This window comes from Oncorhynchus mykiss, chromosome 12 (genome assembly GCF_013265735.2).
Source record: "Oncorhynchus mykiss isolate Arlee chromosome 12, USDA_OmykA_1.1, whole genome shotgun sequence".
NCBI lineage: Eukaryota > Metazoa > Chordata > Actinopteri > Salmoniformes > Salmonidae > Oncorhynchus > Oncorhynchus mykiss.
This window is the reverse complement of record NC_048576.1, coordinates 25,289,326-25,302,913: the sequence shown is the minus strand read 5'-3', so window position 1 is coordinate 25,302,913 and position 13,588 is coordinate 25,289,326. Positions and strand designations below refer to the sequence as shown.

At 46.7% G+C, this 13,588-nt stretch overlaps 3 protein-coding genes and 1 long non-coding RNA gene across 8 annotated transcripts in view; 3 read left to right on the top strand and 1 right to left on the bottom strand.

Annotated features, from left to right (window-relative positions):
* Positions 1–13,588, bottom strand: part of LOC110537252 (neurofibromin) — a 63,009-nt gene that overhangs the window by 12,454 nt on the left and 36,967 nt on the right. For all 5 annotated transcript variants that reach the window (XM_021623148.2, XM_021623150.2, XM_021623152.2 and 2 more), the window contains 9 exons: positions 12,759–12,917; positions 12,543–12,640; positions 12,271–12,417; positions 11,935–12,081; positions 10,945–11,055; positions 1,556–1,988; positions 973–1,313; positions 630–832; positions 363–556 (listed from right to left, as the gene is read on the bottom strand). In XM_021623148.2, coding sequence (XP_021478823.1) covers positions 363–556; positions 630–832; positions 973–1,313; positions 1,556–1,988; positions 10,945–11,055; positions 11,935–12,081; positions 12,271–12,417; positions 12,543–12,640; positions 12,759–12,917 — 1,833 coding nt within the window. The remainder of the gene's footprint in view (positions 1–362; positions 557–629; positions 833–972; positions 1,314–1,555; positions 1,989–10,944; positions 11,056–11,934; positions 12,082–12,270; positions 12,418–12,542; positions 12,641–12,758; positions 12,918–13,588) is intronic.
* LOC110537254 lies at positions 2,874–5,385 on the top strand. The gene is made up of 2 exons (XM_021623155.2): positions 2,874–3,050; positions 3,802–5,385. The coding sequence occupies exon 2, from the start codon at positions 3,806–3,808 to the stop codon at positions 4,664–4,666; it is 861 nt and encodes a 286-aa protein (XP_021478830.2). The 5' UTR covers positions 2,874–3,050; positions 3,802–3,805; the 3' UTR covers positions 4,667–5,385.
* Positions 6,097–9,510, top strand: LOC110537253 (oligodendrocyte-myelin glycoprotein-like). Its single transcript, XM_021623154.2, has 2 exons — positions 6,097–6,449; positions 7,366–9,510. The coding sequence occupies exons 1-2, from the start codon at positions 6,439–6,441 to the stop codon at positions 8,699–8,701; spliced, it is 1,347 nt and encodes a 448-aa protein (XP_021478829.2). The 5' UTR covers positions 6,097–6,438; the 3' UTR covers positions 8,702–9,510.
* On the top strand, positions 10,038–10,894 carry LOC110537255. The gene is made up of 2 exons (XR_002475593.2): positions 10,038–10,194; positions 10,461–10,894. It is a non-coding gene; the product is annotated as an uncharacterized LOC110537255 (long non-coding RNA).

The window sequence follows — 13,588 nt, the reverse complement described above, 5'->3', positions numbered from 1 at the left end:
GATCCTAAATCAGCAGTAAAATAAAGCCAACAGCAAACTGGCCTGATGGACGAGTACTGTACGGCCTCAATAACAGCAGACTGGCCTGATGGATGGAGTACTGTACGGCCTCAATAACAGCATACTGGGCTGATGGATGGAGTACTGTACGGCCTCAATAACAGCAGACTGGCCTGATGGATGGAGTACTGTACGGCCTCAATAACAGCATACTGGGCTGATGGATGGAGTACTGTACGGCCTCAATAACAGCAGACTGGGCTGATGGATGAGTACTGTACGGCCTCAATAACATCCAATATACTGGTTGGCTGATACATGGGCCAACACCCACACTGAGAGCCGAGAAGAGAGATCCCCACCTGTCCCAGACTACCCCAGATCTTAGCCTGGATAGAGGGGTACATCTGCTTCTCGTTGATGGTCATGGTGATGAGCTTGTCCAGGATGGCAGTGACCCGCTGGCGCTTGGCGTCGTCGTTGTGCTTACAGAACCTCACCAGGTTGAGCAGCCAGGGGGTCATGTACTCCAGACACAGGTGCTTCAGCTCAATACCTACACACATCAGAGAGGATGTTACAACGTGTGCGTGCGTGTGTGTGTGGAGGGCAGGAACAAGGATACTGACTGGATTTGCTGAAGCCAGAAATGCACTCCTCCAGGAACTCCAGGGTGAGGTGGGGTTCGTTGGCGGCCAGCGTCTTGCTGATGGACACTATGAAAAGCGTGTTGTTGGCAGGGATACACAACCCTGAGGTCTCCAGCAACTGGCCTTCTATCTTCAGGTTGAAGGTGCAGGTTAAGGCACACAGCAGGTTGTAGGCTGCAGACCTGCACACAGCAGACAGAGAGAGAGAGGGAAGGAGAATAAAAAGGTATGTATAATTCAAATATCCCTAAGAAGACTGTCAGCTCTCATAGTCCCACCAAAATCTAAACATGTATGACTATTTTCCTCAGCTGTGTCTGACCTGAGGCTGGGGTCAGAGCTGCCCAGGTTGAGCAGGGCGATGTTGAGCAGGGTGCCTGGCACGTCTTTGGGCCTGATCTTGGTGTGCTGGGGGATGGAGTCTGGCTGGGACAGCTCCCAGCGCGTCCTGATGTGGATGATGGAGTGGACGATGGCCTCACACTCCTGGTGCATGAAGGTGAGCGGTGTGCCCTGGTTGGCAATGGTCAGGGTGAACTGGTTCTCGTCCACCAGGCAGATCTCCTCGATCTCCGAGGCGTAGTAGATGTCATTCAGGAAGACCGACTGGCCCAGGACCCGGGTCCGCTCTGCTGACGTCACCTGGACCGCTGTGGAACCCACCTGGGTACAGAAACGGAGACATTGAGAGAGAGTTACTATGCTAGCTGGCACACATTATTTAAAAACGTTGACGCTCCTGACTCCAGACCACATATGCCTCCTGGGGACAATGGTTCAATATGTCTCAGCCATTCCTGTCATTCTTGTCTGTGTCTGACTTACTTTCAATGATGTCCCACAGCCCAAAGAATATGTAGGAAACACATTGCATTCTGAATCTACTGACTCCCTCATGTCCTAACCTTGATGGAGACCTTGGTATCCTTGTGAGCCAGTTTGAGGGCGTTGTGGAACACCTTGAGGTCCTCCTCCAGGGCTAGCGTGGCCGCCGGCAGCTTCTGCTGGTCTGGCTCCACGTGCTCCGCTAGCCGTGCTGGGGAGTCAATGAACAGCAGCTTCTTGCTCCCCTTCAGGCCTGTCAGCAACCTCTCATGATACTTGGTGTACTCCCTCACCCACGTGTTGCAGTTGTAGATGTAGATGGCCGCCACATTCTCGTAGGCGAAGCCCGGGAACACCACGAACCACTTGGACAGGAAGTCGGTCTTGAAGCGGTTGCTGGGTCCGGCGTGGGTCAGGTCCACAACGATCTCATAGGGCTTGGCGTAGTAGGGCTTCAGGGTCAGCAGCACGTGGTAGATGAGGAGATCACCGTTGATCTGGCCAGTCTTAAATCTGGGAGGGTGAGGAGGGAGAGGGGGAGGCAGAAAGGGACATCACAGAAGCATTTTTAAGTCCTTGTAAATTGAATAGGGTGCAGGGGACAATAAATGTGTGTGAGTCATGCCAACCTTCCAACCACAATGCAACACTTGACTCGGTTGGAAAATTACACACTGACAGTGTGGGCTAATAAGCAGACAGCCAGCATGTGTTCACTTCCTCTCAACCCCCCACCTGCTGTAGTGTGTTAACCATTGTGCTAACCATAGTACTACTGTTGTAGTGTACCATAGTGCTAACCATAGTACTACTGTACCAGTGCTAACCATAGTACTACTGTACCATAGTGTTAACCATAGTACTACTGTTGTAGTGTACCATAGTGCTAACCATAGTACTACTGTACCATAGTGCTAACCATAGTACTACTGTACCATAGTGCTAACCATAGTACTACTGTTGTAGTGTACCATAGAGCTAACCATAGTACTACTGTACCATAGTGCTAACCATAGTACTACTGTACCATAGTGCTAACCATAGTACTACTGTACCATAGTGCTAACCATAGTACTACTGTACCATAGTGCTAACCATAGTACTACTGTACCATAGTGCTAACCATAGTACTACTGTACCATAGTGCTAACCATAGTGCTACCCTAACATAGTAGGCGTAAAAAGACACTTGAGCGTAGTCCCCACATCTGTTTTTCAGGGGAAACAGAAATTTGGTTGAAAATATTGGATCCCTGAAAAATGGAAACATCCGCTTTCTTCCAAACCCGCGGAGAGTGCCATAGTGCTACCCCTCTGAGTGACCAAGCTAAACATCACACAGGAAATCAAGAAACTAGGAGAAGTGAAGTGAGAAGTGAGAGAAGTGAGAGAGGAAAAGGAAACTGGTCATTACTGAATGAGCATGCTGACGTTGAGGGCGTCTTTCACACCTCTCTTCTCATAGGCATTTCTCATTTCTGAAACTGGTCACACATACGGCTGGGCTTTTTGAATCTCTGCCTGGATTCCCTCGTGTTAGGAAGTACCACATACAGACTGGTCAACTCCATCAAGGTAAGTGATATCAACATATTCAAGAAGTTTGAAAATAGTCTACCTTCACAGGGTGGATGGTACGGTGTTGAACTGAAGGATAAGTATCCCTGAGGGAAGTGTTTTTTGTAGTGTATTATTTTGAGATCAAGGAGATTCAGTCTTGAGATTTTGTACATCATACACATAAATGATAAATTCCAGTTTATATTGACCAGAATCGCTTGATTTAAATTTCTGGGAGATCAAAATTGCACAATGAAATAAAATTGTATTACAACAGGATGTGTAGACCTTACCGAGTCAATGTGCGGTGTACAGGTTAGTCGAGGTCATTTGCACATGAAGGTAAGGGTAAAGTGACTATGCATAGATAATAAACAGAAGTAGCAGCAGTGTAAAAACAAAGGGGTGGTCAATGCAAATAGTCCAGGTGGCCAGTTGATTAATTGTTCAGCAAAGGCAGTTAAAAAAAACTGTACTGGCGCAAATTGGAAGTGAATATTGATCATCAACTCTCAAATGCATTCTGGGCAAAACAAATGAATAAATGGTTTAACAGGCTTTAAATCTCAGATTAATACCAATCATCATTGTCACTCAGATCTCAGACTGCTGATCAAATGACATCAGACAGTATTGAAACTGACACTCACATGAAACCACAAAGGAACTCAATGTGTAAGAAAAAGCAGAACTTGAGATGCTATAATACTTACTGATGGTCACCAGTAAACCTCACTATGATCTCTTTTTCCCCCTTTTCCCATAGAAATATGAATGGCTCCCAGGTCTGCCTCTTGCTGTACTGTGTGGTACTCATGGGAACATCAGTACTTGCTAATGATGGTAAAATAAAAAATGAAACTGAAAAGGGAGCTGGGGCTAAACCTAACGCAACCATGGGACCTCCTGGAACTACACATTTAACACAATTTAACAGTTCAACACATTTTCAGTCAGAATCAACAACACCAGCTACCCTCAACACCAGAGAAACATCTGGAACCAATAGCCCAGTGAACACCAACAACACACCATCCAGAGCGAACACCAAACCTAGTGCCTACCCTCCACTTAAGGCCCAAACCAGCCCCACGTTCAGCCCCTGCCGCAGCTCTGACTTTCTGTTGGATAAGAAGGAGGCCACCATCCTGCTGATTGTGACAGGTGCCCTGGTGGTCCTGTGTGCCATCCTGCTAGTCTCCACAGTTGTGCTGTCATGCCATGTGTGCTGCCTGAAGCGCCAGCCCCACATCAGCAGCCGCCCCACCCGCAGCAACATAGACCTGGTGAGTGGTACTGGGTACTGGGGCACTGGCCAGAGGACCAAGGAGAGGCCTGACTCTGAGCCCGGTGAGACCAGCCTGATGATGGCAGAGCTCAGACAGACCCAGGAGGGGGAGAACGGCAAGACAGACAAGGGGCAAGGGAAAAATAAGATGGTGAAAGATACACCCAAGAAGGAAGAGAAGAAGGAAGCCACGGAAAATGGGGTGGCAGCAGCTGCAAACCCTAGCCAGGGGAGCCCGGTCACTACCACCACCAAACAGCCTGCAGAGCCCTCTGACCCCACAGCCACAGCAGGCTCTCCCCAATCACAAGCCTCTAGCGATGTTGTTGTGGTGGTGGGGTGAGGGCTCTCACATGGTGACCTCCTCCTCTGACCTTGGACCAGAAACAAGCTCAAACCACTGGTCAAACTGTCCTCAGCTGCATACTGATGATGGGAACAGCACAGTTTTATACAACAGCTTCTATTGGCATGCTGTAAAGAGATTTGATTTTGCACTGAGTGTTTGCTTAGAGTGATTGTGTGGTTTTGTATTTTATGCTCGCATTCTCATTCAAAACTTATGAAATAATTACCATTATGATCATGTCTATACAAATGAATGTACCACAAGAAGTTGAATATCATGTGAATGTTTAATATTTGTATGAATTTGTATGTGTAACAAAAATAGTTATAAGTTAAAATGTATAGCCATCATCGGTGTCACCGATAAGAGGAAATGACTCCTGTTTGGTCTAGTGGTTGTCTCACAGCTTGCTTGTTACATTTCCCTCACTTCTCCATTTTTAGACATTCTAAATTCAGCAAAATGACAAAACAGAACCAACCAGCACTAAACTGTAGTATCGGCTTAAGTAGACAATTTAAAGGAACTGTTTAAGCCACAAACCTCTTCCAGAAACACTCTGACAATGTTTTCCTACAAGTCAACATCACTTCCTTGGTCTTTTGGATACAGTAAAGAAGAGTTCAAATGTTTCTGCTCTAGCTTTATCTGCCCTTCCGTTTCCAAGCCTTTGAAACAATAAAGAATTAGGACACTTCCTGAGTGTTTCTCTGCTACAGTGTGTCTGAGAGACAGCTAATTGCATGTGAGTGTACATGTGGATGAATTACAGAGAGAGGGAGAGAGAGGCTGGGCATTAGTAAGCAGTACCACTTGTTTTCACTGACCAGAGAGGGGAACTACAACAAAGCAGCATAATACCACATTCAAAACTGCTGCACCGCCACCGATCCGTTTTATGTTCCCATCCTCTTTCTCAGATATTTATTCATCTACTTATGGCTGACAACATGATGAACGTGTGGATGTATTGCATGTCAAGTCTAAAACGGGTTGTCCGTGAAGAGGGCATAATATTGACTACTAACAATTTCAAACCAAAATCAAATGTTATCCATTACTGCAATACGTACAGGGGAGGGGGTACATAACTATTATAGCAAAATATGAAGAACATCTTTGTGCCAGAAAATAAATTCCCTTCCGTGGTGCATTGAGTCAGTGGATTTTCATTGACAGTCCTAGCTAAATCCAGATACATGGAAAGAGGATGGTGTTGGGGGAGAGAGAGATTGAAGACATTTCTTTGAATGATACTGATTATGAAACATTAGAGTCAACAGCCCCCCCCCCCCCCCCCGCTCCTCGTCATCAGTAGCGAAGGGCCGCTCTGCACTGCATCCCTACTCCTCTCCTACACCCCTCCCACTTTCCCCTCTAACTCCCTCCCTCCCTAACACACACACACACTCTCCCAGTGTTAATGCAGAGCCTGCAGTGGATGCTGAAGCAGTAGGAGCTTATTCCGTTTAATGCTACCTGCATCACTGGACCTAAAAGGGCAGACTAAGAGACATTTACTCTTAATGGTCCATCCTTCAGAGGAAAACAAAAGGGATCAAGGACAAAACCAGGGTGAACAGAACAGTCTCAGAAGCTAGGAAAGGAAAAGCAAGAGGGCGTTAAAAACAGTGAATGAGCAAAAAAACAACAGAAAATCCCTCTTCAGCAAAGCAGCTGCCACTCCAGTGTTTTAGGAGACAGAGGATAGAAAGCAGCCTTGGGCTAAGGACCATAGAGAGGCGAGAAGTGACTGGAATGCAAAGATGAGGAAAAGGTGAGTGTCTATTCTCTCACACACACACACACACACGACCCCCCCCCCCCATGGAATCCAAGACAAAACAAAAAAGCAACAATGCACACACACACAAACATACATGACTATGGTGCTACAGTAATTGAATCTTTGCACTGCTCCCTGTGCATCATTTCTCTGACTCCGCTCGCTGCGGGACTGGCCGGTGTCCCAGTCCTCTCCTTAGTCATTAACAAAACCAATCTATTCACCACGTTCTAGTAGGAACAACTCCCTGCTCAATAGCTGACACTCACTGATTGGGATATATATTGAACAGGCTAATTAACATCAGTGAAATGGGACAGCAGGGAAAATCACACCTCTAGTGATGTACAAACATCTTCTAAAAGGTATCCTCTACAGACTAATAGCCCAAGCCAATCAGAACATCCTCTTCAAAACAGACTACAAGCCATTGTAGTCAAAGCATCACACTGTCCACTAGTCTGTTGCTAGGGAGGCTCCCTTCCTCAATAAATAGGACTGACTGTAGGGGTTAATGCCAAACGTTTAAACCCTACTCACATACTCTATTGTATGCATAATCATGCTGGAGAAGGCACATCTGCAGCACTGTGACGAGATGTTAGGGAGCCTCCATGGGGGGAGAAAGAGGGTGAGGGTGGAGCAGAACGGGAGAGAATGAGATCTTAACCGTTGTCTCCAGTGTGTTCAGCACAGCTCACTGCAGTAACACAGCCTCTCCTCCACTACTGGTGCAGAGAGGATAGTCTCAATCTGCATATCATTCACCGTGCTCTTTGTCTACTACCTATGTGGACTATAAGCTTTTACTAATACATGTTACTGCTTTGATATGTAGCCTAGCTAATAGTGGGCTTGCTATCATGTTTGTAACTAATTTATCCAGGCGTTTCCCCTGTGTTTCAAGGCGTGTGCTACTGATGCCCCCCAGCGTCCCTCCCCACTGTGTGGCCGTGCTATGGCTGTTGATGCTGCTGGGTCTCCAGGCCCTGGCTGTCTGCCCCCCAATGTGCACCTGTAACCACAGCCACAGGGAGGTGGACTGTTCCTGGAGGGGCCTGAGGACTCTGCCCCTGGGCCTGCAGCACAACCTGCACTCTCTCAACCTGTCTCACAACCGCATCCACGACCTGGACGGCCAGCTGAGTACCTTTGTCCACCTCCGCACCCTGGACCTGTCCCACAACAGGCTGGTCCGCCTGCCCACCGCTCTGCCCAGAGCCCTGTGGGAGCTCCACATTGCAGCCAACGGCATCAACCTGCTGGACAAGAACGACACAGCCTACCAGTGGAACCTGCGGGTCCTCGACCTGTCCAATAACAAGCTGGAACGGGCCGTGTTCATCAACAACACCCTGACCAGCCTGCGCCTGCTCAACCTCAGCCACAACCGCTTCTGGACCGTGCCTACCAACATGCCTGCCAGCCTGGAGACCGTGGACCTTTCCCACAACTCCCTGGTGCAGATGCTGCCTGGCACTCTGGCACGGCTGTTCAGGCTGACCACCTTCTACCTGCACTCCAACCGCTTCTCCTCTGTGGGTCCCAGGGCCTTCAGCCAGCTGGGCAGCCTGCGGCTCCTCTCCCTGGGGGACAACCCCTGGGCCTGTGAGCACCAGACCAACATCACCCACCTGCTGGCCTGGCTCAAGCACACCTCCACCCGCGTGCTGGGCTGCCCCTGCCACACTCACTCTGTCTGTGGAGAGCATCCCCTGGCCAGGACTGGGGGGTGGCACTTTGCCTCCTACACTCAGCCTCCCCTGGCTGCTGGTACTCAGGTGGAGTGGAGCCACCCTCCTCCTCCAGAGGCCCTCACCAGGTGGCCTTGGTACCTGTCTGAGTCTGCCCTGCTCAACACCCAGCTCCACAGCAGGAAAGCCCCAGGACGCCCCAGTGGATCAGAGAACCACGGCCTCTTCACAGACCAACACCCGCTCACCTCCACCCCTCTAGCCATTTCCACCCTGCCCACTGACAGGTCCCACACAGACAACAGCTTGACAAGCACAGACGACCCCTTCCTAACAGACACTGCATTTACTACTGACAGCTTCTATACCACTGACAACCCCTCTACCATCACAAGGAGAACAGCCACCCTCCGCACCAGGAGTGTCAAGAGGCCTAACCAGGGTGGCTCCCCGGTACGCAACACCAGCCCAGCTCCCAGCCCCAGGTCTACACTCCCACTCCTACTGAACCTGTGGTTCTTCCTGACTCACACCCGGTATGTCCTCTGAATATTGAAGGAAATGTCTGAAGTTGGAGTAATGTCCTTGTCAGACTTTGGACATACAACTGCACAAACACACAAATGAGTATCATTAAACCAACTTTGTTGTTTTCTTCCATTTTGAATACTGTAAGACACTTAAACTCTTCTGCATTACTTTAATTAATAACAATATACTGTATGACATGCACAGGCAGCATCCATGTACACTAACACTACTACCACTATATGGCCAGTATCATTATTGGGATACTGAACAAATACTTTAGTACTCACTATCTGCATAACTCTGTTTTCATCATCAACTTTGAATACTTAAAAGGTCCAAAGCAGCTGTTTTTATCTCAATATCAAATCATTTCTGGATAATAATTAAATACCTTAGAGTGATTGATTTCAATTAAATTGTTCAAAAATGTCTTCTTAGCAAAGAGCAATTTCTCAAGCAAGAATTTATCTAGGACTGTCTGGGGGTGGTCTGAGTGAGGAGAGAAAAGCTGAAAACTAGCTGTTCTTTCCAGGGGAGAATGACTGCCCCCTCTCATTGAGCCTCGGGAGTTAGAGGCAGACTATGGTACTGCAGGTAATGACTGGAGCGGAATAGGTGGAATGGTATCAAATACATCAAACACATGGTTTCCAGGTGTTTGATGCCATTCCATTTGCTCCTTTCTGGACATTTTTATGAGCCGTCCTCCCCTCAGCAGCCTTCTGCGCTTCAGGCATTGTTAGCAGAAAACAGGATCCCCCATTATAGTGAACAGAAAAATTGTCATCTTCGTGGTCAATCTTTGTGTAAATAAAAAAAGTTTTGAAGACAAACATGGTTCCAGTAATTGCTTCTAATACACCAGATGTAGGTCTTTGAAGCAATTATTTTAAAATCGCACACAGAAGGATAATTTAGTTGCTAATGGCAGCTGGCAGCACCCTGGTGGTCCTTCAATTCAACTTGAGTTAATCAATGAGAGCGCTATTGAGTCTTCACATAGGAATGAATAGTGCCATGTGATCGATGGATTTGTCCATTCATTCATATACACACACACACACACACACACACACACACACACACACACACACACTCATTGATTCTTTCACAACAATTTAGAGGCTATGACTATAACTCAGCAGCAGGTGGCACCATACTGTACCTTTATGTTGCCTACTGGCACCACAGCAGGCTACATCACTCAATCACATCCACAAATACTTGTGTGGTGTGTGCGTGCGTGTGTGTGTTCACCCGCGTGTGAGAGAGAGTGAGAGAATGTTGATGGGCGGATCTCAGCTAGAGACTTGGAAACAAACGGTTTTGTGATTTTCCATGGGTACAGCTAAACAGAAACACCGGCCACCCCCGTTGTGGTGAGTTGCCAATGCCTACAGTCAACTATAATGATGTCATTAGCCAGGTGCCATAAAATACCTCCTCCCAAACGGTTGGCTCTTCACAAATCATCACCACTGAAGCTGAGAAGGTTTACGTCATAATATCCGGTAAGTGGCAGATCTTTGAATGGTGTTGGTGGTCCCGTTGTTGTTATAATTGGTCAGATGTTTATTGAGATCAATTTGCTGCCATTCATCGATCAAATCAGTTTACTAAGGTTAACTTATTTAGAATACTAGAATACAGCTTTAATATGGAAAACAGCTCATGAGAAATGTACTAGATTTACAAATGAAAGAGTGTAAAAAAATGCTGTTCTACCTGGCATGTTGGTGACTGTGGCATGTTGGTTGTCTTATGTCTACATTGGCAGTTTGACCACAGAAAGAGAATGCATGTTCGTAGTGGTGTGCTGCAAATGGTTGTGATGGCCATTGTCTTCCTGGCTCAACATGGGACTGTGATCGGAGCCAACAGCACCAATTCCACGGGCAGCAGCCCCAACTCCTCTCCCCAACTCTCCTCTCTGTGGGGGATTGGCCTCATGCTCCTGGCTCTGTCCCCCACTCTCCTGCAGCAGATAGCTACTCTCTGATGGCAGCAAGGCAGCTATATTCATCATGCACTCCCTCAATCTGGGATGTCCAACTATTCTTTAACTACATATATTCTCACCCTAAGGAAGACCACGATGACCTGTACTCCTTGGACACTTTCTAAAAAACCTTTTGTTATCTACTAAAATAAAATATAGCACACATGTTAAAACAACTATGTTTCTGAATAAATGCATCATGATAAAGTGAATACAGCGTTCTGTGACTTTCTGTTGAAATGTGACAGTCTGCAGGCCTCACCTGCGTGTGATGTAGTAGAAGACAGGGTTGCCGTTCTTGGAGGTGCCAGCCTGGTAGAAGATGTTGAGGGTCTTCAGGGCTTTGAACTCATCTTTCTCATGTACCTGGTGTCTGAGGGAGCAGGAGCAGGATCAAGACAGGGAAATACTTTAAGAGTACCACTAAAACAACCTCTGCCTCAGATGCTTTCATATCCTGTTTTATGAGACTGCTTTGTGAGATCTACAGGTAACTGCCGAAATAAAGGAAATGCTTGAGTAAATAAGGGATACAAATTACACTGAGTGTACAAAACATTATGAACACCTGTTCTTTCCATGACAGACTGACCAGGTGAATCCAGGTTAAACCTATGATCCCTTATTGATGTCACTTGTTAATTCCTTGTTAGTTCTGAGGGCAAAAGGAGGGGGGAGCAACTCAATATTAGGATGGTGTTATTAATGTTTGTACACTCAGTGTATATTGAAAGCAGGTGCTTCCACACAGGTGTGGATCCTGAGTAAATTAAGCAATTAACATCCAATGCTTAGGGTATAAAAACGCCTACCCATGTATAAAAACGCCCAGATGCCCATTATTTTGGCTACTGTGAGTAGAAGAGATCTCAGTGACTTGGAAAGAGGGGTCTCAAAGGAGCATAGGGAGGTTAAAGTGTGTGTGTGTGTGTGTGTGTTTTGGTCCCCACAAGGATAGTAAAACAAATGTGTGTGTCTCAAGTCACCAGATCTCAACCCAATCTTCTCCCAATTATGGGAAATTCTAGAGCGGCGCCTGAGACACATTTTACACCTCCATTAACAAAACAACAAATTAAGGAATTTCTCAAGGAAGAACGGTGCCACATCTCACCAATAGAGTTCCAGACACATGTAGAATCTATGTGCATTGAAGCTGTTCTGGCCCAATTCTCTATTAAGCCACTATGTTGGCGTTTCCTTTATTTGGGCAGTTACCTGTATGTAATTAATAGTAACTTCATGTATGTACCTTGTCATAAACTCCTCGAACTTGGAGCTGGTGAGGTTGAGGCTGGACCAGTGGGTGTCAGCCACAGGTTTGTGCTCTGGGGGCCCCAGGTAGGCCAGGAGGGTGGCCATCTTGTCAAAAGGCCGTCTTCCCACTGCTTTATGATCCCTGATGAAGAACGACAACGTTAGGGATAATCTACTCTTTGATACACATCAGCCACATGCAGAAAGTACAGAGGTCTACAGTAGTATCAAAGACAACCTCCTGTGAGATGGGCCGTTGTTTATTCTAGAGATCTGGGTTACTTATCTCTTATAACATCTAAGCCATACATGTTCCATTCTGCCCACTCACCTGTTGCTAGAGAGGTACTGTCCTATCTTTTCCTGGTTGTTCCACAGCAGCCGGTGCAGGGCCAGAACGTTGCCATCACTGATGAAGGACAGGCTGTGGTTGACTGAGTCACTGGCAGGGCAGTCTGATGCAATGTCCAGGAAAAACCTACAACACATAGGTCAAAGGAACAAGATTTATCTACACCTGTTAGGGTAATTAGTATCAGGTGAAAACATCCAATACATATCAATGTATTCTCAGAGAGGGAAGATATCATTCTGTTATCATACCTTCTAGCTGCATCAAAGTTGCTTTTGACAAAGTCATTAAAAGGCCTCATGTGCTCCTCTTTGGTGAATACAACATGGTTGGCAATGCTCTGCTGGATCTGTAAAAGAACATTAAAACCATATTAACAACAAGGCCAGGTCCTCAAATAGAATATAGCATATTATTAAGACATATCAGCTTTGTATATTTGTGGCCTGGGTGTCCTGTCCTCTTACCTTGGACATGAGCTTAAGGCCCCTCTCAATCCTGGGAGGAGGTTTCTTATCCAGGATGCCTGCCTCATAGGGAGACACTATGGCAGGGTTGATGAAACGGAGGAACATGGCACTGCCCACCGCCCCTATGCTGTTCTGGGGGAAACGCTGGCTGACCACCTGTGTGTAAGGGTGTTGGAGGGATGGTAACAACATTGTTAGAGAGAGGAGGCAAGGACATGGGTTGGAGAAGATAGAAGGGTAGAAAGAGTACAGTGAGGAGAGTGGGGAGGGAGACAAAGTATTCCACAGTCTAGAGGACAAGATGGCCACATCATCACCTCCAAACCACATTCACAACGCTAGGCCCGCTTCAAAACTGAGTTAAGAGATTAAAAGGAAAGCAAGGTACCTGGGAATCTTGAAAAGGGGGAGAGGAGAATCTTAGACCAGTCCTAACTACTAGGGTAGACGTGATACTGTACGCTTCTGAAAAAACACTGGGCGATGTTCAATTAAATCAATGTCCTAAATTGATCAAACGCTCTGCATGTCCGCATACGAAAATGGTATCACTTGTAACACACGTGTGTTTTAAAAGGGATATTGCAGCAGTGGAATTACTAGGCTGTAAGATAATGCAACCTCATGAAGTCTTATTTCATTGCTGCTGGAATAAGACAAGCTGTCATTAAATGGCCTGCAGTATTAGAGTGCTTTGAAAGGTCAGCCAATTACCAGGCCTCCACAGCTTACCCAGCGCCACCAACACAGGATATTTACCGTTAGCAATTTTGACCATCATGCCAATATGACATCATGGATGGATGCACAACAATAGGCTGCAGATT

What these genes read in the sequence shown, in the direction of transcription:
- LOC110537254 (XM_021623155.2), top strand. Translation starts at nt 3,806, where the DNA reads ATGAATGGCTCCCAGGTCTGCCTCTTGCTGTACTGTGTGGTACTCATG.